The sequence below is a fragment of the Thamnophis elegans genome, chromosome Z, assembly GCF_009769535.1.
Source record: "Thamnophis elegans isolate rThaEle1 chromosome Z, rThaEle1.pri, whole genome shotgun sequence".
Taxonomy (NCBI): domain Eukaryota; kingdom Metazoa; phylum Chordata; class Lepidosauria; order Squamata; family Colubridae; genus Thamnophis; species Thamnophis elegans.
Genome location: NC_045558.1, coordinates 70,912,811 through 70,937,946, shown reverse-complemented (window position 1 = coordinate 70,937,946; position 25,136 = coordinate 70,912,811). Strand labels below are relative to the sequence as shown.

The window sequence follows — 25,136 nt, the reverse complement described above, 5'->3', positions numbered from 1 at the left end:
TATTAACTGCAGGCAGATAAATTTTGAAATGGCTTCAAAACCAAATATTAACTTGAAGTCGTAAATTTTTTTCTTATTACTATTCAAAATACCAGCTTCAATTTTGTAAAAGGCTTTCTTATCCAGCTGCGTTACAAGATGGCGATTTTATAGCTTCTGCGTTTGATATATGACACACTCAATCAGCTCTATTCTCCTGAAGACTTCTCCTTATTAACTGTTAAAAGTCTATAAATAGTATCCCATTTAAAACCGAGGGGAGCAGAGACTTTGTTTGTTTGCTTGTTTGTTTGTGCGTTTTTTATAATGGCTCCCAAATCGAAGCAGTCTAAGCGTTTCCTTAATAATACATCTCAAGAAATTGTTACAAAATCGCTGCCCTTGCCTCCCACGCCCTCTACTGGAGATCTCTTAACGCAAGAATTTCTTTTTGAAACCCTTAAAGAGTTCAGACAGGAAATTAAACAACTTTTATCGGACTTATATGATAAACTGGATGCCAAGATTGCTCAAACAAGGGAAGATATGATCGGAGTTATGACTGTTATGACAGACTATGTTTCTGAAATGGAGGACAAATTGGAACTTTTGGAAAAAGCTAATTCTAATTTGACATCTAAAATTCAAACGTTACAACAGGAAGTTGAAAATGCTCAAAAACAACTCGTTATGATAAATTACAATAAGACTGCGTTTGCAATAAGAGTCAGAGGATTGCGTGAAAAGGAACAGGAGAATTTGAAACAGACCTTTTTTGAGGCTTTCAGATGTTCGGTGGGAAGTCCGGGATTTAACTTGGATTGGCAGATTCAAAAAATTTATCGCCAGAACTCGTGTGTAGCAAAACAACGACAGCTTCCGAGGGACATAATTATATATTTCACCACAAGAGAATCCAGAAATACAATAATACAGAAGTTCTACAATAACAGGCTGCGAATCGATGGACAGGACTTGATTGTTTTTAAAGAAATACCATCTCAAATATTAAGAACAAGGAGAGACTACACTTTCTTAACTGAAAAACTCAGAGATTCTCAGATACAATATAAATGGGAAGTGCCATCTGGTATCACAGTCACATTTGAGAACCAAAAATATCGTCTCAATTCTGTTTGCAAAGCCCGAGAGTTTTACTACAAAACTCTGAAGGCGGGACTTCCTGATTCACCCGGACTTGGAGAAAGACAAGGAGAAGGAGAAGATAAGCAGCGGGACACGTGGCTACAAGGCGGAGGGTGTTGCTTTCCCCTTCCAGAAGGGCAGAAGAGTAAAGAATAAAGATCCAGCTATGCCTTTAAAATACTTCTTAAATTTTTAATCTGAATAAAATTTCAGGACTCCTGTCTGGTATAAAATGACAAAGCTGTATACCGATGAAGAGATACTGAGACTGAAAGAAGCGGCACTGAATTTGGACATATATTGTATGGGACTTATATAAGACTTGTTTGAATCTTAATTTAAACTGTGCATGATCTATTCTTTGGGGCGAGGAGAGCGGAGATCGTAGTTTTCTTGGATTGTGGTTTGGGATGAATGGAGTCGGGTGGCGTGGGGTAGATGGAAGGGTAGTGAAAGTTCAATTAGATTACCTTGATCCAGAATGTAAGCTGATTTTTGTATAAATTGTTATTTGAATACAAGGTTAAGAAAGATTATCTGGAGAGTCTACACGAGGGTGGAGTAAATATGAGAGGAGCAATGGATGAGGATAAAATATATATGTGGACATGGGTAAAGGCGGGATGGGAGGTATAAAATTTATATGCGGAAGCGGGTAAAGACATTGTTTAAGATTTTAAAAATAATGAGAAGCTGAGTTTAATGTTAGAGAGTTTATTGACTTCTCTTTCTTGGGGGGGGTTCCCCCCTTTTTTTTCTTTTTATTATTCTTTTCTTTTTTGTTCTTTATTTTTTTTTATTTTTTATTATTTTGTAACTTCTAATCTATTTGGTTTCAATATACTCCAGACTTTGCTTGATAAAGAACGATGCCGGGAATGGGATCTGGGAAGTCGGAAGGGGGTCAGGGAGGGGGGTTCAGGGGGTGGGTGGGGGGGAGGGTGGAAATATAGACTCAATTTTCAGAACAATGAATGCACTTGGATACTGTTGCTTTTTTTCTTTTTTTTTTCTTTTTTTCTTTCTTCTCCTTTTATTTTTCTTTTGTTTTAGTACAAAACAAATAGACCAATGAATACTAGAAATACACCGAAGCGAGGTGTAGAGGGAAAGAAGAGGGGGGAATTAAGAGGGAGTGAGAAGGGAATGTAAGGAGGGTGAGATGGTGGGAAGGGGAGAAAGGAATGGCTGAGGGGGAGGGGAAGTAGAAGAGGGGATTGTTGGAAGGGAGAAATGAAAGTTGGAGGGGTAGAAGGAAGGGTGTATGTAGGATAGAAGTGTTATGAGTTGTTTATTGCTTCTTTTTTTTAACTGCACAGTATTTAAGTGATTGTATAAAGGAAAAGGAAAATGTAATAAAAGATTAATCTTGAAAATTAAAAAAAAATGAAATAGAAGAAGGGCATCGAAATTACATGAGAGACTTAATAAGCAATAAGTTGCAAAGAGGAGTACATACAAATTTGATTAAGGAGATGATTAGAGGACTGATACCACTAATGGCAGAAGACATGAGATTATTTTGCTACTGGAAAGATACAGGTTGATAGATGAAAGTGTATAATCTAAAACTAGTTAAACTCAGTGAAATTTAGTGACAATAGATATAGTTAAATAAATAATTGATAATGATAATAATGTATACATATGTATTGCTATGATAAGTAATAATTGGATATGAATATTGAATGGTACCTATGAAATGAATATTAGAATTTTTTTGGTTATATATAAAGGTTAATAAGAAAGAACTAAGTTAAAATTAGTTAAGTTTTGATTATTAGGGGGGAAAATGTTATGATAAAGAATACAGTCAAACAAAGGAGGGATAATGATAACAGTATGTATGTATGTATGTATGTATGTATGTATACATACAACATAAGGAAATTGGATGTAAATTGTAAATAGTGATTTGGAAAGGAGGACTAGAAATGTTTGTTACTAAATATTATGGATGTTTAGCCAGAATAGGCCATAAGGATTCAGCGTTATTGGAGGATATTAGAAAAAGCAAATGAAATGCCAGTATGTGGTTATGTTTTAAATCTTGGTATATTTTATGATGAAGGATGTTTAAACAATTATAGTCAAATGAAAATGGAGGTATGATAATGGTAATATGTATAAATATATCTGAGTTAAAATACTTGAGTTAATATGAATTATGGTTGATGACTGTGGAAGAGATGCACGAAAGTCTTTTGTAACCAACTGATACACTTTCTACAGTATGTAAAGAAGGAAGATTCTTTGTGTTGTGTTTGTTTTGAAAATAAAAAATAAAAAAAAATTATATATAAAAAAATCAGAAGCAAATGTATTTATATTTACTAAATACCTTTAAGGAGATTCATTTTGTAAGACTTTCATGAAGCAAAAGTAAACCTTAGTATTTGCTATACATTCCTATTAAGAAAGTGGTCCTATCAAGAAATGTTTGATTATTAAATTGTATCAAGCAAAAAATTAGTAAATGTCTCAGCCTAGACTGGCTCTACAGATCATATGAGTGTATTGTTCCAAAATAAGAACAATTTTATGCAGGACAGAAAAATAGTTCATAATATATTCAAACATAAAATAAATATGGTCGTGCATGCTTTGATTTTATGAGTCCATCAACCTTCTAGTAATCTATGATTGTTTAAATTTTGCTTGTGAAGGAAATATTCTAAATGCAAATATTATACTTTTGTAAAGTGCCTTATAATCAACCAATAATTTATTTGAATGATGTATTTGATTAAGTCCTGTCTTTTCATCAGGATCTTAAGGTTCTATAAATAATACTTTGATTTTTCCCCACAATAGCCAAGTTGCAAAATAGAGTATGACTGTTCAAACTGACCCAGTGAGCTTCCATCATTGAGAGTGGGGTTGTATGTAGAATTTTATAATTTTAATCCAATTCATCAATCATTACATAATGCTGAAGAAGGAAAAGTCACTATCTCCCCCCAACTATACCTGCTTACGAAACTGATTGGAAAAAGTGCTGATTTCAATTTATATCTTTATAGGTTCCCTAGTATAGTTCTTTTATATCATCTAGGAAACTAGACTGCACTTGTCCTTGAATATGTTGGGAGGGGAAGACATATTTCCTGTATCTGAATAGATGGTTTTTGTCAAATTCCTGAATATCAGGTCTTTACAGGGCATTACTCTTGTTAAGGGATTTCTGCAAGATAGGCAGACTTAAATCCAAACAACTGCCTTCTGAGCATCTGAGTCTAACTCAATAACTAATAATTTCAACTTAAAGTTAACTATTGCACTTGAATTGTGCTTCTCAGTTCAAGTTTGTCATCATGTAAATCAATTTTACACAGACCTACTGCTTGTGCGGGGGTATAAACCCTGAATACTCACCTTTTAGGTTTTATTACCTCTTGAGCACAGCATTAAAAATAGCATTTCCTTATGTTCCAATTCTAAAGTTACTACTAAAGTTTTCATGAGGTAGTATATTTATTTTGGCTGATGTTAGATTATGTTGAATGTATGTCTACAACTATATAAAAATCAATTCTGACCAGTTGTAATACTGAAAATATTGTGCTAGGTATTCTTTCATGTAAAGAAAATCCAGCAATATCCTCTTTTTGGGTCTCATTCTGCATTTTCTTTTCTTGTACATTTGATTTCTTTCTTTTTAATTTGCAATAAAAAAATTGTAGCAGAAATGTAACTTGAGAAGGTATGTATTCTTTCTGAGTGGATTATATAGGCTCTAGTGATTAAAATGAAATCTCAGTTGAAAATATTGTGTAGTAATGTTATAATCTGAATTTGACTATTTTGTTAGTTAAAAGTAGTTAATCATCACTATTTGTATTCCGACTCACACTAAATAACTTCAAAGTCAATCTGTCATCATATCCATTTCTGCTAATCTCAACAGAGAGAAAGCATATGAGTCACCCATGACCTCTTTCTCTCCTTGTTGACTAAGGGAAGATTGTAGAGGATGTTATTTAATTAGCACTCCAACTCTGGAGCCAAGCCAATTATGGAGTTATTGTAATCTCATCATTTCTATTCCATACAAAATGGAAAAAAGAACTTTCAGTATACCTCCATGAAAGGATACTGTACATTTTTCAAGCCACCTTTCATCTAATTGCCTCTTCCTACTGTAGCAGTGAAGGGATAGTGTTCTGACCCCCCCCCCCTTTCGCTTGTTCACAAATGACAATCTGACAGAACTTCAAAGTAAATATCTTTATCAGTCCTGGCTCAAGCTGGCTGCGAGCCCAAAATAAAAGTAGATACAGCCTCTGGCAAAAAGTTAAACAGCAAAAGCAAAAACAAAAAGCTCTTACAGCAAACCAGGTTTACAGAAAGCAAATCACTTATCCAAGTGCCTCTTTGAATCAGGTTACAGAAAGCAAATCACTTATCCAAGTGCCTCTTTGAATCTCGAAACGATGAACCACACACGACGAACGTTGACTTCTGCCACTAAGGCATGGCACCATCCGTCTTTTATTTGCAAAAGACAACCCTAATGAGCAACAGCTGCTCATTATTCCTGCATCCCAACGCATCTCACAGCAAGCTGCTGCTGAGTCACAACAGGATAGCATGTCAGAAATTTGCTAGCAGGCTTCCCCCTCCCCCCAGTAATTGTAACCATGGCTGCCTATTGTTAGTGTCTAGAATAGCAGAAACTGGGAGAAACATATTAATGAGTACGCTGCTAAAATACACCAGGTAGATACATTGTTTTTGACATTAGAAGTTGGGAGTTGAAGCAAAAAAAACCAATAATAGAAAAACAGACTGTTACAAATGTTACAGAGCTTCAGCACAAAAAACTCCCCAAATCTTAAAACCAATACATGTGTGATGCAGTGGTGGGTTGTAGGGAGTACGCCCTGGTATGGGCGTACTGGAGCCAGTCCTGGGCACCGGATACTGTTGTGGTACGGTTCTCCGGAGGCCCCACATGCCCGCCCAAGCTCCTTACCGGTCTTTTAAGTCTTCTGCACTTCCGCGCAGGCGCATGTCGCATACAGCACCTGCACAATGCTCTGCTGAGCACTGGAGCATCTGCGAGGCTCTAATGCGCATGCACGCATGCTGCGCACATCCATGTGGATGCCGCCGGGCCAGTTCCTGAACCCACCACTGGTGTGATGGCCACATATCAATTAGAGCTGATTCTGTACCATTAGCCAAGTCTTATGTGGTGAAGTCTTATATTTATAATACATGTTATGACAGGATACCCTTTTGACGTAATTAATCTATAATCCATAATATTTTTGGTAACCTTAAAATAATGATCTGTATTGAACTGTTAGATTTCCAAAATATATATTCACATTGCACAGTATCTTGGATTACTACCTTGTGTGTTACTAAAGGTTGGGTTTATCAGTCTTCAGCATATAGGGTATAGCAGTGACGTGCAGTGAGCTTCATGGCTGGTGAGGCAAGCGCAAAAGCCCCGCCGAAGCCCCGGCACTGCCTCCGCCATAGAGCAGGACCGGGACCCACTATAGCAATAGCAATAGCAGTTAGACTTATATACCGCTTCACAGGGCTTTCAGCCCTCTCTAAGCGGTTTACAGAGTCAGCATATCGCCCCCACAATCTGGGTTCCTCATTTTACCCACCTCGAAAGTTTGGAAGGCTGAGTCAACCCTGAGCTGGTGAGATTTGAACCACTGAACTGCAGATAGCAATCAGCTGAAGTGGCCTGCAGTACTGCACTCTACTCACTGCGCCACCTCGGCTCATCTCGTCCGCTCTATGGTGGACGCAGTGCCGGGACTTTAAAGTCCTGCCGCCATTTTAAAGCCCTGCCACCACGGCAGGGCTCCAGCAGCAGAGCTTTAAAGTCCCAGCGCTGTCTGCCATAGACCGGGACCGGGACCTGCTCTATGGTGGATGCAATGCCGGGACTTTAAAGTCCTGCCGCCGGTCCCTGCCGCCACTTTAAAGCCCTGCCACCGGGGCCTGAGTGGCCATGATTCCCCCCTCCCCAGCCAGCCAGCCCACCCAGCCCAATCCTCCCCCCGCCACCGCTGTGTCCAACAGGCCAGGCATCTCACGTTTATGGCAGACATAAACGCGAGACACCTGGCCTGTTGGACACAACGGCGAGAATGTCCCTGCTGCGCTCCACCGCCTCACCCCCCCAAAGAAACTCATGCACACCCATACACACACACAAATTCCTCACAAAAAATTACAAATTAAATTATCATTTTGAATTCCCCCCCTCCCTCCATCTGATCCACATACCTTTTTCAGCTGTGGTTTTCAACTCTCCTCTTGTCTGCAACTTACTTAGGCAAGGCTGCCAAAGCATTATTTGCTGCTCCCAGATCAGAAGGCGGGAGAATCACGTGCCTCCTTTGCATAAGGAATTTTTCGCCTTTTAACCCTTGCTTAACTCTGAGCATGGATTAAAAGGCGAAAAATTCCTTATGCAATGGAGGCCCATAGTTCTCTCGCCTCCCCCTACAGTTAGTACTAAGCAGACTCAGAGTTACTGTGACTCTGGAGTCTGGCAGCAGCTACCTTAACCTTTTTAATTATTTTAAAAATTCTTTTCTTTTCCTCATGACACTGGTGAGGCCTCACCTCCCCTGCCTCTCCTGACTGCACGTCCCTGGGGTATAGTATACACCTCTTTTGTCTACAAAAATTAAAGTTCATTACCCTAACAATTAACTTTATGGTAATCAGTTTTGTCCTAAAATACCAATTATATGCCAAACTTGTCAAATTTTAGAAATTAATTTTAAAGTAAAATTAAATGTATGCTGATTTGTCTCTCGGGAAATTATTATAATGATATTGACTTCATTTCCATATTGAAATGTCTGTGATATTGTTTCATCCTGAAAACACAACCAATAATTTGAATTAATAGTAAACTAGCTGTTTCTTTATTTGTCTGCTGCTTAGTGTCTCAGTTCAACACTGAATTTTATATCAGTGGGATTGCACCTCTCTGTGACCAGCTTGTCATTCTTTCATTTGTAAAGGAGATTTCAGAGAAAATGGTAAGTGACATAATATATATGCAAATAATTAAAGACTCTGTTGAGTGGAACTCACCCTTTAGTGACTACATTGAGTAGTCTATTGAATTGCCTTGATAGATGCTTGGTTTAACATATGTGCTCCAACCGGTTCTTAAACAAAACTATTTCTTTTCTATATCCATATTTGAATTCCTAATAGCAGGACTATCTTTATCTAGCTGTTTTGGCATGCTATTAACTGCCCAATCTCCCGCTTTTATAAGACATATTTTTCAACACTTTGTATTTTAGTATCTTCCATGTTAAAAGAGGTGCTTGATATGGTGGGTCAAAAAAGCATACCATCACCATTTGCAACCTTCCTAGACAGCTTCTGACAAGCAAAGTGAGTGGGAGAAGCTGGATTTGCTTAACAATTACATTATTCACTTAATAACTGTAATGATTAATAATTGTGGGGAAAAAAAGATCATAAAATCAGGTATGACTCACCTTACTATCCTCTTGCTTAGTAACAGAAATTCTGATTCCAATATGGTTGTAAATCAAAGACCATCTGTACTGAAGATTCCTGTTGCCAAATCAGAAAATAACGGAAAGAGAGACATATTTAAATAATTTTTAATTGTATTTGTTTAACAAAAAGAGGGAAGATATTATTAGTACCAATTTGTTTTAATTTTGTTTCCTTGGACATTAGGAGTGGATTAAAAAAAAGAAAAAAACATTAATTTTAAAAATCTTCCAAGGAAATTTTCAAAATTTTGAAAATTTAGAATAATCTACATTCACCAGCAAAATAGTATCCAAGACATCCATTTCATCTGCTGAAATAATTACAACAGGTCCATTTATCAGGATGCAATTTATCATCACAAACTTTCCAAACCATAGCAAACTGAAGTCTGATCAGTAGCTTTCTTAGCTTGTAACAAAGGGTAGATGGTATGAGTAATCACAACATCTTCATTCCTTTGCAATACCCCTGCAGATTTGGGGGAGACAGGGGAGATGTGGAAAACATGTGAGAGCAGGATCTAATTCACATCACTGCTTGAACATTTGAAGAAACTGGAGTGAATACTCAATAACAGTAAGATGAGAATGAGGGGAAAGATCTGGAGATCCTATGGCTTAAGTGGTGCAAAGGCCAATAGATACACAGTGATGTAGACTGTTGAAAAGGAATTAAAGTTGAATTAAAATGATTGTGTTGATTTTTCACTTTCTCCTAAATAAAGTCTGTCAAGATAATTATTTTCAAATAGTTATAGGCACAGTGAGGGACATGGAGACAAGAACTATTTGATATAGTTGTCTAAATTTGATAATGTCTACTTCAGTTGAAAATGTCTAGATATACAGAGAAAATATTGAATCACTACCATTTCTCAGGAGACTCTACAAAGTCTTCTTGACAATTGTTTTCTTACAAAATGAAACAGAAGTATAGAAGAGACAAATCTGTGAAATTTAGATTATTCTTTTCATCTCCTTTATAGCAAACTGACATTAGATAGTTATTGTTATAGTAATATTGAACAACTAGATACACATTGTTGCTAATCAACGAAGCAACACTGACTCAAAATAACACATCTATTGAAATCAATAGGGTCTGCTTCTAGCCCTCATGCAGAATGGCCAGATATTATTTTTTTTTAAAGGAAGGATCAAAAGCAGTGCTGCAGTTTTTTCCAGGAAAATTAATAGTGTAGGCCCTTTCTGTAACTGAGTCTCAGAAAAAAAAATCAAGCTACAAAGTAAAGTTGAATCCTATGAGTGAAAGTTGGGATAAAATATAGTACACCTGTGGTGTACTACATTTGTGATATATAAAGTTTGGGCATGTGTTCACCTTTTTGCAAGTTGATGTTGCCTATGTGGCATGTTATATAAATTTTGCTAGCATCAAGTGAAATAGCTATGCAACACATTTTTTTAAATAATTAGACTATATTTCTCATCATGAAAGCTCCAAATCAATAAAAACTGGGAGTCTATAAAGTGTATTTAATAGTCATGTTGTGAAGCTCCATTGGAAAGCATTTGATACTGTTTATATGTTTACATGGGGAAAAAATTCTTAATTCACTCTGGAAGAATAGCCTTGATATTTTGCTACAGTGAAAACAATAGAATTTGGGGGAACTTAAACTTTAGCACTGCAGCACTTTTTTATTACATAAGCTTTTGTAAACCTAAATCCCCCCTATTAGATTCAGAGAATATTGTCCTGGGAAAGGACTATTATATACGAGCAACCATTGTGCAGTGACAAAGATAATTGAGTAAAAAGGAAAATAATTAAAGATTAGGAAGTGAGAAAACTGAATGAATAGTTACTATTAAGAAACTCTTATGGGTTGGATAGGTGCGTTCTTGTGTTGCTCATATGATTAACACTTCTAATAGAAAGCACAGTTTTTATATTATCTTTGAAAAATAATGTTAAAACCCCTGATGAAACTTAGTTCAGCTATTTGACAGATTTTTTTCAAAGATGTCCATCCAGAGGGCAGTAATTACTAGAGCCGAAATGTTTGGCCAGTGATTTCAGTGTTGCCATTTTTAAATTAGATTTTTCTTCACTTATTCTTTGCCTATTTTTTCTAATGCTGATATTAAAATCCAAGGATTAGTACTTTATAGGAAAATATATTGAATGTTTGTGCTGTTTTACATATGTTATAAAATGTGCAAGCAGAGCATTCAGGAACCATTTATAACTCTGCTGAAGGTTGTTTCTAGTTAAGAAATCCTCTTGGGGAATAGTTCTCACACTGTGGATAGAGTCAAATAATTTTGTTAAGGCATAGTTTTATTAACCATAGTTTGTTAAATAAATCACAGCTGACTGTAAACTCATACATTGTGATAAGTCTTAGACAATGATTCCCAAACTACACTGGCTGCATGCAATAAGCAACAGTATTATGATTCAATGTTCTAAATGGCAACAAATATTTGTGTGGGAGATGTGGGTGAGTGTTTCTTCATTAGCTGAAGGATGTTAGATTTTAATGGTTTGAGAAGAATTTTCAGCTACTCTATGAATGTCTTTTTACATGAAATATTATGTTATAAAACTGCAAAAGTATCAGCAATAAAAGTTGTCCAAATTATTACTATAAAAATAATGCTTACTTTTAATTGTTAATTCATAGTTTTCTACTCAGAGACTGAATCATATAAATAAAAGATTATCTAAAGTTTCAGTTCCAATACTTCTTTTCTAACTTTCATAAATCTAGTTTATAAATACAATTATATATTGTGCTTTCTCCAATCAGAAAAGTGCTTTTAAGATATTAATGGAAACATCTGTTTTAGATACTAAAGAAATCTGACAAAGTAAGTACTACATTTGATTATGTGGACTGTTGAAACTGTTTAAGACAATTGAAGTTGGGATTAATACATTAATATAGATAGATCAGTAATATAGGATGAGCATTTTGAAGGCTGAGTATTATTTTCTTTCTGTAGGAAAGAGAATGTTGTGCCCGACCAAGACTTGATATAATTCAACCATTTCCTGAATCTTGTGAAGAAATATCTTCCGATGCACTCACAGTAAGATGCTTCCAAGAAAATGAATGTCGAGATTATTGTTTAGGTAACTATTTCTTCTCAATCTGTTTGCTAATTTTTACAGCAAAGTCTACATTCTAAAGTCTGCATTATAGCCTACATTCTAAAATTGACTTATTTATCATAAAAATATAAGAATGATATTCTCCAATCTATATTATCTTAAATCAAATGTTATAATATGTATCATATAGAAAAGAACAGAACAGAATAGAATAGAATTCTTTATTGGCCAAGTGTGATTGGACACACAAGTAATTTGTCTGGTGCATATGCTCCCAGTGTACATAGAAAAATAAAATACATTCATCAAGAATCATAAGATACAACACTTAGTGATAGGCATTGGTTACTAATAAGCAGTCAAATCATACTAGGAAACAAATAAAACAATATAAATAGTAAAGATACAAGCAACATGATTATAGTCATAAGTGGGAAGAAATAGGTACTAGGAAGGATGAGAAGAAGAATAGTAATGCAGTCATAGTAAATGATCTGACTGTTGTGGGAAATAATTGTTTAGCAGAGTGATGGCATTCGGGAAGAATTGTCCTCGTGTCTTGTTGTTATGGTGTGCAGTGCCCTATAGCATCATTTTGAGGGTAGAAGTTGAAACAATTTATGTCCAGGATGTGATTTTTTTATGGATATTTTCATGGCCCTCTTTTCGTGCAGTGAATAGGTCCTCAATAGAAGGCAGGTTGGTAGTAATTTTTTTTCTGCAGTTCTGATTATCCTCTAAAGTCTGTGTCTTGAGAATTAACACCCACGGAGAGACATACGTGTGTGTGTGTGTGTGTGTGTGTGTGTTTGTGTGTGTTTTCATAGATTTTCACGGGTACAGGTATGCAGATTTTGGTGTATTTGGGTCTTTTCTCATGTAAGATTGAGAGTACCTTGGCGACGTTTTAACGAGGTTCCACTCGTCATCCTCCGAAGACATTGATTGATACTCTCAATCTTACATGGGAAAAGACCCGAATACACCAAAACCTGTATACGTGCGCACATATACATATACATACATACATACATACATACATACATACATACATACATACATACATATGCACTGAAGAGAATTTAAACTTATTAGAGGTAATCACCCAATATATCAGATAGATGAGTAAACGAAGAGGGTTAAAAATGGTGAAACGCAAATGAAATATATTAGAAGGGGAAATAACATAAGGAGAATTGTACTGATTTGAAACTGCTATTAGAAGAAACAGGAAGTTCCAATGTATTGTGTAAATGTAGTGTACGTCTAAGTTCTCTGTGTGTGTATTTTATATGTTTGTAAATTTTAAAAAAATAATAAAATATTAATATATATTCAGTACCTATAAATATCTCATGAACTACTGTATTTTTTACATTAAATAATACAATTGAGAAGTCATGTCCTATTGTTATAGCAAGCAAAAGGCAAATACAATACAATACAATACAATACAATACAATACAATTCTTTATTGGCCAAGTGTTTGGACACACAAGGAATTTGTCTTTGGTGCATATGCTCTCAATGTACATAAAAAGACAATATACATTCATCAAGAATCATAAGGTTCAGCACTTAATGATAATCATAGGGTACAAATAAGGAATCAGGAAACAATAAATATCAATATAAATCGTAAGAATACAAGCAACAAAGTTACAGTCCTGCAGTCATAAGTGGGAGGAGATGAGTGATAGGAACGATGAGAAGATTAATAGTAATGCAGTCTTGGTAAATGGTTTGACAGTGGTGAGGGAATTATTTGTTTAGCAGAGTGATAGCGTTCGAAAAAAACCCTGTTCTTGTGTCTAGTTGTCTTAGTGTGCAGTGCTCTGTAGCATCGTTTTGAGGGTAGGAGTTGAAACAATGTATGTCCAGGATGTGAGAGGTCTATAAATATGTTCACGGCCCTCTTTTTGACTCATGCAGTGTATAGGTCCTCAATGGAAGGCAAGTTGGTAGTAATTTTTTTTTCTGCAGTTCTGATTATCCTCTAAAGTCTGTGTCTATCTTGTTGGGTTGCAGAACCAAATCAGACAGTTATAGAGGTGCAGATGACAGACTCAATAATTCCTCCATAGAACAGAATCAGCAGCTCTTTGGGCAGTTTGAGCTTTCTGAGTTGGTGCAGAAATAACATTCTTTGTTGTGCTTTTTTGATGACATGTTTGATGTTAGGTGTTCATTTTAAGTCTTGAGATAGGATAGAACTTAGAAACTTGAAGATCTCTACTGTTGATACTGTGTTGTCTAATGTTGTAAGAGGTAGCAGTATAGGAGGGTTTCTCCTGAAATCTACCCCCATTTCTATGGTTTTTAGTGTATTTAATTCAAGACTGTTGTGGTTGCATCACAAAGCTAGTTGTTCAACCACCCACCTGTATGCAGATTTGACGTTGCCTCGAATGAGACCAATCATTATTGTATCATCTGCAAATTTCAGTACTTTAACAGAGAGATCTTTTGAGATGCAGTCATTGGTGTATAAGGAGAAGAGAAATGGAGAGCTCACAGACTTGGGGAGCTCCTGTGCTAATTGTACAGGTATCTAAGGTGATTTTGCCTTGCTTCACTGGCTGCTTTCTGTCTGTTAGGAAGCTTATGATCCATTTACAACTGTGATCAGGTACAGCTAGCTGATTTAGTTTAGTTAGAAGAATATCTGGAATGATGGTATTGAATGCTGAGCTGAAGTCTACAAAGAGGACCCTTGCATAGGTCTTTGGAGATTCAAGATGTTGTAGGATGTAGCCCAGAGTCATATTGCAAGGAATCTAACAGCGGTTCCATGATGGTTTTCAGGTGGGCCAGCACTAGCTTTTCAAAGGTTTTCATAACTACAGGTGTTAGACCAACCGGTCTGAAGTCATTTGGTTCCTTGATAGAGGGTTACTTCGGCACTGGGATGATAGTAGAGCATTTGAAGCAAGAAGGAACATAGCACATTTCTAGTGATTTATTAAAGATGCAGGTGAAGATGGGGGCCAGTTGGTCAGCACAAGCTTTTAAGGAAGAAGGAGTTATCTTGTCTGGGCCTGCTGCTTTTCCTGGCTTTTGTCTGTGAAAGGACCATGTACCTCATTTTCTGTAATCACCAGAGGTGGTGGGGCTAATGGAATGGGGTCAGTTGTAGGAGGCTTGACTGTTGTAGGTGTGTCTAAGATGGGAATTGTGGAGATGGGTTGTAGTAGTTTTCTCTCAAACCTACAGTAAAACACATTCAGGTCATCTGCTAGTTGTTGACTTCCTTCAGCATGGGAAGGAGGCTTGCTGTAACTGGTGATATTTTTAAGAGTTTTCTACATGTTTGCTGGTTCATTTGTTGGGAACTGATTCCTTAGCTTTTCAGAGCAGCTTTTTTTTGCGGCTCTGATCTCTCTTGTTAATAAATACATTTCAGGCCTGATTGTATAGCATCCTATCACCTTTTCTGTAGGCTTCCTCTTTGGTAAGCAGGTACAAGTTGAATTATGCAATGATCAGTGTCCCACAGCTGCTGTGGTAAAGACTGATAAGCATCTTTTAATGTTGTGCAGCAATGGTCTAAAGTATTCTTGCCTCTCTTGAGACAATTTACATGCTGAAAATATTTTGGTAACTCTTTCCTTAAGTTACATTTGTTAAAATCATCTAAAATAATAGGAGGTGAATCTGGGTATTTAACTTCAGACCACATAATCTGGTCAGCTAGACTTTGTAATGCATCGTTTACACAAGCTTGTGGAGAAATATACATGGCAATTAGGAGAAATGAGGAGAACTCACATGGAGAATATGCATGGTTTGCATAGATAATAAATGTGTCTAAGTCTACATCACAGAATTTCTTTAATACAGTTATATTCTGGGATCAGCGTCTGTTAATATATAAACACAAGCCTCTACCCTTCTTTTACCAGATGTTTCTGCTCTGTCTGCTCTTTGTATCTGAAATCCTGGGATATGCAGACTGCTATCATCAATTGACTCATTTAGCCAGATTTCAGTGAACCAGAGATCTGCTGAGGTTTAAAAATCAGAATTGCATCTATTTAAAAGAACTGAAATTACTATCAATTAATGTTAATGGACTAAATGCATTGGTGAAAAGGAAACAAATATTTACAAAATTAATTAAACAGAAAGCAGATATTGTGTGCCTCCAAGAGGTACACATTAAAAAACAATATAAAAAATAGCAATAGCAATAGCAGTTAGACTTATATACCGCTTCATAGGGCTTTCAGCCCTCTCTAAGCGGTTTACAGAGTCAGCATATCGCCCCCACAGTCTGGGTCCTCATTTCACCCACCTCGGAAGGATGGAAGGCTGAGTCAACCTTGAGCCGGTGAGATTTGAACCGCTGAACTGCAGATAGCAGTCAGCTAAAGTGGCCTGCAGTACTGCACCCTAACCACTGCGCCACCTCGGCTCTTGGAACAAGACAAATTAGGTAAACTCTTCCAAATGCTTGGAACAAGACAAATTAGGTAAACTCTATGTCTCCTTGGCAGACCAAAAAAAAAAAAAGAGTAGTAGCTGCCTATATCAAAAAAGAGTTAAAAGCTAGTCAAATTTATGCCGATGCTAATGGCGGAATCTTAATGATGGAGGTTAAAATTCAACAAATGCAAGTGCTATTGGTGGTAATCTATGCGCCAAATGAAAATCAGAAGAAATTTTATTTAAAAACTACATGAAAAAATAATTAGAGAATTATAGAGGATTAGAGAATATTTGTATATTGGGAGATTTTAATGCAGTGGTAGACACAATAAAGCACTATAAAAGTAGCAACCCAAAGAAGAAAAAAAGGAAAACCTTACAAAAATCATTTTTCGACATGAGCCATGAATTAAATTTAAAAGATAGTTGGAGAGAACTAATCCAAATGAAAAGGGATATACCTTCTGCTCAAATCCACATAAATCATGGTCTAGAATCGACATGGTCTGGATGAACAGTGAGATAGAAAATAAGTTAGAAATAATAGAGATCATATCTAACGCATGGGCAGATCACAACCTGATAAAAATAATTTGGAAGAGCCCGTAGAGGAAAAATAGATGTTGGATGTTAAATACACAACTATTAAAAGAAAAAGAGTACATCCAGCAGACCAAGAAAGAAATGGAAAACCTATGGGACACTGCCAAAGTATATTTACGTGGGATAACAATAGTGTATGTAGCCTGAAGAAATAAAGCAAAATGGAAAGAATAAAATATACTACAGGAAACTCTAAAAACAACTGGAAATTACCCTACAAAATGAACCACAAAATGATAGAATCAAGCAAGAATGGGACCTAGCAAGACATAAACTAAATTTGATTGAGCAGGAAGACAATGCAAGGAAAATAAAACTAGCAAGACAAAACTTTTTTGAACACGCAAATAAAACTGGAAGGTGGAGGACTTCAGGGGTGATGATTTGTCACACTTTAAAGAGAGGATTTTGTTCTGAAATCGATTTCATGGTTCTTTGTGTCTAATATTGGATCTGTTCGGTTGCTCCCAAGTTCTTAATCATAATTTATTACGTAAGATCATAAAATCTAGTATTTGCATATGATCCTCCCCTTTGAGGTATTCATTTGTGAATGAGGAAGGCTGCTGTAGAGAGTTGCAGAATGAAAAGTGCTGACTTTAATACAAAGCATCCCATACAGTTGATTTCACATGTCAATGTTCCATGACTGTATTGTAATGCTAGAAATTTGAGGGGAAATTGATTCAGTTGTCTATCTTTTACAGAATATTCTGAAGGTGAATCACTTTTTTATATTGTCAGCCCAAGTGATGTGGTAGTGGCCAAAGAACGAGATCAAGATGATCACATTGAATGGCTGTTGGAGAAAAAGAAATATGAAGTAATTATTATAACTTTTTCCATCTTCCCTTCTTAATGGTGCCATGGGAAAAATAGTTCTCTATTTTCTAAAAGTCATTGTTATGTTTAGGAATTTTAATATAATTATAGATACTGTGGTTTTAGACCAAAGTATATTCTAATTACATTTATTTATTTAGATAACTTGAGATAATGAGAGAGCCATTTTGCTATAATAATTAAGGTGCTAGGCTAGAAACCAAGGAGTCTGTAAGTACTAGTTTTGTCTTGGATATAAAAGCAGATGGACTTTGGGACAGTTCTTCTTTCTCAGCTCTTGGAAGAAGTAATAAAAAGCCATCTCTGAAATCTTGCTAAAATTACAGGGACTACTTTAAGCAATCTTCAGAAGTCAGCAATTACACAAAGGCAAACACACTTATACACTTGAACTGAGTCAGACATAATCCTGATATATGTGCTTCCTCCTTTTTCAAGCAGCAATGAACCAGAAATAGTTGTAATTTTTTTTTAGTTTTCAAAAGAATGGACTAAAATAATAAATATTTAGGCTTGTCATTCATTTTAAAGAGCCAGATTACCTTGTATTGATCCAAAGAATAACTTGTTTCAATATGTTGTGATTTTGGATATCAAAGACAACTGAAGTTTGTCCGCTCTTTATCTAGCATGAAATAAATTAGTAATCCATATACAACTTTGGTTCTTTTTATTATAATGATACATAATTCGAAGAACATTAGAATTTTATTTAGGGGATGTAATCTGCCACGTGCTGTGCTATGGTAAACTATTAAAATGTTAACTTCCATTAATATTTTGTTTTTCATCAAAATAAGATGAAATGTACTAGAGCATATAGAAATTATGTGAGTTGAAAAACACACATTCTAAAGAAACCAGTGTGTTGATTTTTCAAATTACTTCTATACTGTTCCCAATAATAATCTTTTACCATTTCATTTGCTCAGTTATTTGAATGATTACACCTATTACCACACTTACCAATATCAATGCAGAAAGACCCACTTTGTCTAGGGATATTAGGATTTAGCCAAATCCCACTGCAGTACCCTATCAGACACATATTTTTTATCTAAACAATAGTCACTGTTTGGGTTGTATTTTGTGCCTCTAAAAATATCTGACTAGCCTTGCCAATAGCAGTCATGAATACTAGTAAAATGAAATTCACTATTAGTATTTTACTTTGTACACAAATCTAAACACAAAAATAAAGGGACATCAGTTAATTAAAATAAACCAAAGATGTTTACAATAAAAAGAGATGACAAACTAGACCATGCAAGCTGGACTATACAATAACAGTGCAAAGCTAATTAAATCTAATAAAATAAAACTATGCATAATATAAAAGCCAGGGAAACATATGACTAAGGTCATATGCCTATAAATTTCTAAACAGAGAAGCATAGTGAAGATAGATAGGGAAGAATACTGCATTGTAGTGGCTGAAAGGCCAGAGTTAAATTTTAATATCAGCACTCAGCTCTAAGAAGGAGCCAGTTGCAGATTCTATATAGTATAGAAAAAAAGGAAAACTTCAATATAATTCACACTGCAGTATTTTGAATCCAAAACAGCACATAAGTGATAATAAAAATAAAAAATGAAGCAAATATGTAGAAAGTGTAGGTAATTTGCTACATTTACTTAGTTCCTTCCAAATGCCCATAGTTTATCTGACTGAAGATACATCATGGCTTTTAATTTCAAGGTATTCAGTTTTAGTCATTGATGTTATTTAAATAATTTTCTTGGATATTTCTTTTTTCAAAGATATGACATGGTGCAAAGAAATGAAGCATCCAAGTTTATTATGCTATTTAACATCTGAAATTTTAAGATACATCCTAATAATTTGTGACAATAGAAACTAGATTTTTCTTAAAGCTATGGATATTTGTATATTTACACATAATCTGTTCTAGTATTAATATACTTTAATATTTTTCTTGTAATTCCAATTAAGCTTTCACTTCTCATTTTAAGTTGCAATAAATCAGCTTCATTTTGACATCATGGACTCATGGATGAACCACAAATTAAACTTGATGAAAAATAATTTTCCAGCTAATGAAAAATACATTTATTCAATGTTAGTGAAACTTTAGGAAAACAAGTCAAGATTAAGGTATCTTTCTAATGTAGATGTTGGCTAAAAAAAGGATTTCTTTTAATTATACTTCATATAGTGCCAATCTTCTGAGATTTGGTTCTGTGATATTAACATGATGTGAACCCAGAGAAAGTCAAAGTCTTTGGGGGAATTAACCATTGCTTTTGCTGATTATAAATTTGATTCTGTTGGTTTTACCATGATATTAAATGTTCCATTACATTCATGCAGAAGATACAAGAAACAAAAGAAGATCTATGTTTTTTCTTTGGAAATTTTCAATAGATGTCATTTTTACTTTATTACATAGGAAGCTTTGATGGCAGCTGAGATCAGTCAGAAGACTATTAAAAAGCACAAGATACAAGTAAGTCTACAAACTTAACGTTTGTAATTTAACCACTTCAGATATGTCAGCAAATAATAAACGGTGTCTAAGGGCATTACTAGATTAAACTTATATCTTTAAATTTCTAATTTCCCATCTTTCTCTTAAACATGGAATATTTCCAAACTTGTGACATAGTTTTAGTGTTTTAAGTTCCTCTCCTTTTTGTCAATGGCAGCTAATGATCTTAAGTGGATGTAGGAAAATGCATACTACCTTAGCTTCAAGATGTGGTTAAAAGAACCAAATGTTATGACAAGATTTTTTTTAAAAAAAGCACATAAGTATTGTATCAATAGTAAGGAGTTGCTTTAGCATCCCATCTGTTTTGGCCCAATCAAGAATAATAATTATCAGCCAAGGAGCATTATGTGATTTATCTAATATATACTATCTACTTAACTCATAATGCTAATATGAAGACTCCCAGAATTGTATTTTAACTAGTGTTTGTTTATTCTTAGCTCTGACCAATATGTTTCAGTCTCTAATTGCATAAAGTCATAGAAGCATTATTTCTAAACATGCACAATGCATATCTCTCACCACTAAATACTCTCTGTCAGCTGTGCTATGAAATTAGATGTAATCACATTAGACAGGTTATTCTTTCAAGAAAATGTTAAGCCTTGGAATGCTTGTTTTACAAACTGATTACAGAAAACTACATAACTACAGAATTCTCTCTTTTTTAATGATTATCCAGCTCTATTTTTTAATTTTCATTTGCTTTTATAGACAACAGACTAGAAGAAAAACAACTAGAGAAAATCACAAAATACAAAGACCTGCAAATAAAATTAGAATATTTGTTGCAAAAAAAAAAGCAAAAATCATAACAATAGTAATAGGTGCCTTGGATGCCAATACAGCTAAAGCATCACTTGAGCAGTATTGGCTTAACAAAATCATCATCAGTCAATTGCAAAAGGCAGCCTTAATTGGAACAGTTGACATTCATCCAACAATGTCCTTTGTCCTCAATCAGTGGACAAAAATGCCAAATTCAATGTAAACATTTTACTAATTGTGAGATCAGCCATAATTATAACAGCAGCAACAACTAATTAAACCTATATTCCACCTGACTAAAAATGATTGTGAACCGTTTATAACATTCTAACAAAATTACAATAAAATCAATAAAACATTAAAGATGGCTTGGTTTGAATATAATAAATAGTCACATAGAAAATGGAAGTAGTTGTGGTTGCAAGTAGGTACATATGAGATAAAGCGCTCCTTTGGGTTATCTGATCCTAAGACATTTAGTGCTTTCAGTCAAAATCAGCTGATTTTGGGTCTAGAAATAGAGCAGGAGCCAATGAAAGTAGTGAAGAATTGGAATAAAATGTTTGTATCTGCTAATCCCAATAAGCAGTCTAGCTGCTCTATTCTGAGCTAGCTGACATTTGTGGACCATTTTCAATGGCAGACTCACAGTGCTCTGCAGTATTCTATCTAAAAAGTCACCAGAGCATGAATAACTTACCTGAATATCTCTGCCCTGGTAAGATCACAGTTGTTAAAAACACCTGAACCTGCTCTTCTGGTTTCCAGCATGCATGTTGAACTTTGACGAGCTGGTCTTCGGGTTTCTGGCTCTCCAGCATGCGCAAAGACCAGCTGGCGCGCCGGAAACCAGAAAACCAGGTGGCTGGTACGCACATTCAGGTGTGGCCACTCAGTGCCGAAAAGATTCACCATCCATGCCATAGGGCAGTGGAACTTTGGAAGGACTCATTGGAACTTTGAAGGACTCAACCACCATGAAACAACAGAGTATCTCCCCAGTAGCACATTCTGGAATCCAAACATCCAAGTAAGAGTGAACCACTATAGTATTGTCTACTTATCCCAATTCTGGAACACTGCCCTTTCCAGCATAATACTATGGTGAATGCTATAGAAAATCACTGAGAGGAGTCAGGAAAAAGACCAAGGCACTTACATTTCCCCTGTCTTTTTCCTGTTGTAGGTTATTCTACACAGCAAAGCATAACAAAGCATTTTCTGTTTCATAGCCAGGCCTGAAGGCAGATTAAAATGAATTTAGAAAATCAGTTTCATACATACATCATGGAGTCAATTGGCCACCATCTGCTTTGGCACCTTCCCTAGGAAGAGAATACTGGCTATTGGTTAATACTTGTTTTCATCCTCTCCTTTCATCTTAGATTTGTATCCAGATAATTAGAGATTAGGATAACATTATCATGGGACTGAAGATAAAAAGGCATACATAGTTGTCAAGGCACCAGTGAACAGAGTTGTATCCAGTGACGTGCGGTGAGGGATACCGTTGATGAGGCAAGAGCGGTGAGTCCCTCCCCAGCCAGCCAGCCACCCACCCCCACCCGACCTGCTCCCTGCCTGGCTGGCCAGCCGGCAGAAAGACAAACTGCTCTTCTCCTCCCAGCCAGCCAGCCACCCGACCTGCTCCCAAGAATGTCAGCGGGGACGGAGGAGGCGGGGGGCGAGGCAGCAGAGCGCGGTGTTGCTTCTCGCCGCTGCCGCGCTCTGCTGCCTCGCCCCCCACCTCCTCCGTCCCCACTGACATTCTTGGGAGCAGGTCGGGTGGCTGGCTGGCTGGGAGGAGAAGAGCGGTTTGTCTTTGTGCCGGCTGGCCGGCCAGGCAGGGAGCAGGTCGGGTGGGGGTGGGTGGCTGGCTGGCTGGGAGGAGAAGAGCGGTGAGTCTTTGTGCCGGCCAGCCGGACGGCCAAGCAGGGAGCAGGTCGGGTGGGGGTGAGTGGCTGGCTGGCTGGGGAGGGACTCACCACTCTTCTCCCAGCCAGCCAGCCACTCACCCCCACCCGACCTGCTCCCTGCTTGGCTGGCCGGCACAAAGACTCACCGCTCTTCTCCTCCCAGCCAGCCAGCCACCCACCCCCACCCGACAAGGGCTCACCGCTCTTCTCTTCCTCCTCCTCCTCCTCCTCCTCCCCGCTCGGTGCTGGGCTGGCTGCTGAAGAAATGGCGGCTAGTAGTCAAAGAAAAACCTCTCCAGAATCACCCTTGCACTTGCGCAGTCGCTCAAGTGCAAGACATGATTCGCTGCTCCCAGATCAGGAGGCGGGAGAATCAGTGCCTCTTTTGCATATCAAATCTTTTGCTTTTTAACTCCGCCTTAACTTTTAAAAGGCGAAAAATTCCTTAAGCAAAAGAGGCCCCGAGTTCCCTCGCCTCCTCCTAGTTAACACTGAGAGCAGACACCAAGCCACTGTGACTTGAAATCTGGTAGCAACTATCCTGGCTTTAATTCATTAAAAAAAATATTTAAAACTCTTTCCTTTCTCTCAGGAGACTGGGGAGGCTCCGCCTCCCTTGCCTCTAGTGACTGCACGTCCCTGGTTGTATCCTAGATATAAGGTTATTGAACTATCAAATTTTCAAGTATCCTTGGATCATAATCTTGCTGGATGTTGATCATGCTTATTATTACAAATATGGATTTAAAAAACCTTTGTATTCTGGGATCATGGAATAATAAAAGAATGAAACAATCTTTGTATTCCTCAGAGGTAGGATTAAGAGCTCACACAAATGATAAATGGTGCTCATACCTTTCACATACCAGCTGCAATAATCTGTATTATTTCATCTGATTCAATATAAAGCCATAGTAATACTAATCCATAATATACTCCCAAGAAAATACAGGATTTTTTGTGCTTAATTTGTATTTTCATTTGAACATGTAAATGGTTCTCTTTTTCTTCTTCTCAGAATCATCTTTCTAAGATAGAAGTTCTGTCCCAGGGCTGAAAGGGGAAGATAATAAGTTGCGTATAGGGAGCATGGAGTCTTTCACTTCCCAATTTTTTCTCTAAGAAATGTATAAGAGTGTGTACTTATGTGTACTTTTATGCTTGAAATAAAATCACTATTTTTGGTCTCATTTGGATGCTTCACACTCATTTGTCATCTCCATGTATGGTATTAAAATGACACTTTAACGAGTCATCCTTTTCATTTGCCCCATATCTGAAAATATGGTTATAAATGTAGTCATGTATATAATAAGAGTATATTCTCTCATTAAAATCTATTGCATTTAGGCCTGGATAAGAAGATGCATATCTTGAAACTGGTCAAACAATTTGATCCTGTTTCTTTTTTCATGTCTATATTATCTTTAGTATTATATATGAATAACAGATTAAGAACATTGAAGGGAGCACAATCCAATGAATAGATGAAGAACATGGGCTTTTTCCATGAACATTTGTAGGACTGATCAAACAACATAACATTCAGGCTGAGTCTTTTTTTCAAACTTTATTTTAACAATACTTTTTGATAAGTGTTTTTGGTAATATGTAAATTTGTATACTATCAGGTATAAACGAAATAATTATATTTAACAAATAGGTTACAGTTCTTGAAAACAAAGTTCATTACTGAGTGCTACCTTTGACTTTGGACTAATTTTGACCAATTTTGTTTTATCTTAGGATATAGGTTTAGCATACATAAACCATCTATTAGAAATTGGAGATTATGATTTGGCCGCAAGGTAATGGTTTTAGCTTATTTTTGTGCACATACAAATACATATATACGGTATTTTTTGGAGTATAAGACACTCTGAAGTATAAGAGAAACCTAGCTTTTGGGGAGGAAAACAAGAAAAAAAAATATGCCTCTGCCTCCCAGCAATTTGCCTCCTTGCAGCAAACAGCAAATAGTATAGATGATATACACTGTTTGTGGTGTATTTCTGTGCATGTGTTTCTGACCCATAGAAATAGCAAAGAATTGGAGAAATATACATTATGGCATTATATTAATGTCAGAAAGTTTTCTTAAATGTAGTCACACTAACTTCTCTCAATTATTTAAATCTCCTCCAAAAATGACTAAGTCAGGGTGTCAGCTCTCTCGAGGTATAGAAACACAGTTGTAGGGCTCCTTCATTGTTCATTTGTAAAAGAACTGTGGCCACTGCCAAATCGCTGGCATCTGCCTGAACCACAAATGGTTTAGTGGGCTCTGGATGTTTGAGTATTGGCTCGTGCACAAACAAGGACTTCAGGCGCTCAA

The 25,136-nt window shown here is 36.4% G+C and overlaps 1 protein-coding gene across 1 annotated transcript in view; it reads left to right on the top strand.

The window, feature by feature from the left end:
• The window catches only part of VPS41 (VPS41 subunit of HOPS complex), a 250,144-nt gene that overhangs the window by 158,150 nt on the left and 66,858 nt on the right, over positions 1-25,136 (top strand). Inside the window, 5 exon segments of the mRNA XM_032234989.1 lie at positions 8,053-8,150; positions 11,622-11,751; positions 17,469-17,584; positions 20,016-20,072; positions 24,548-24,609. Coding sequence (XP_032090880.1) covers positions 8,053-8,150; positions 11,622-11,751; positions 17,469-17,584; positions 20,016-20,072; positions 24,548-24,609 — 463 coding nt within the window.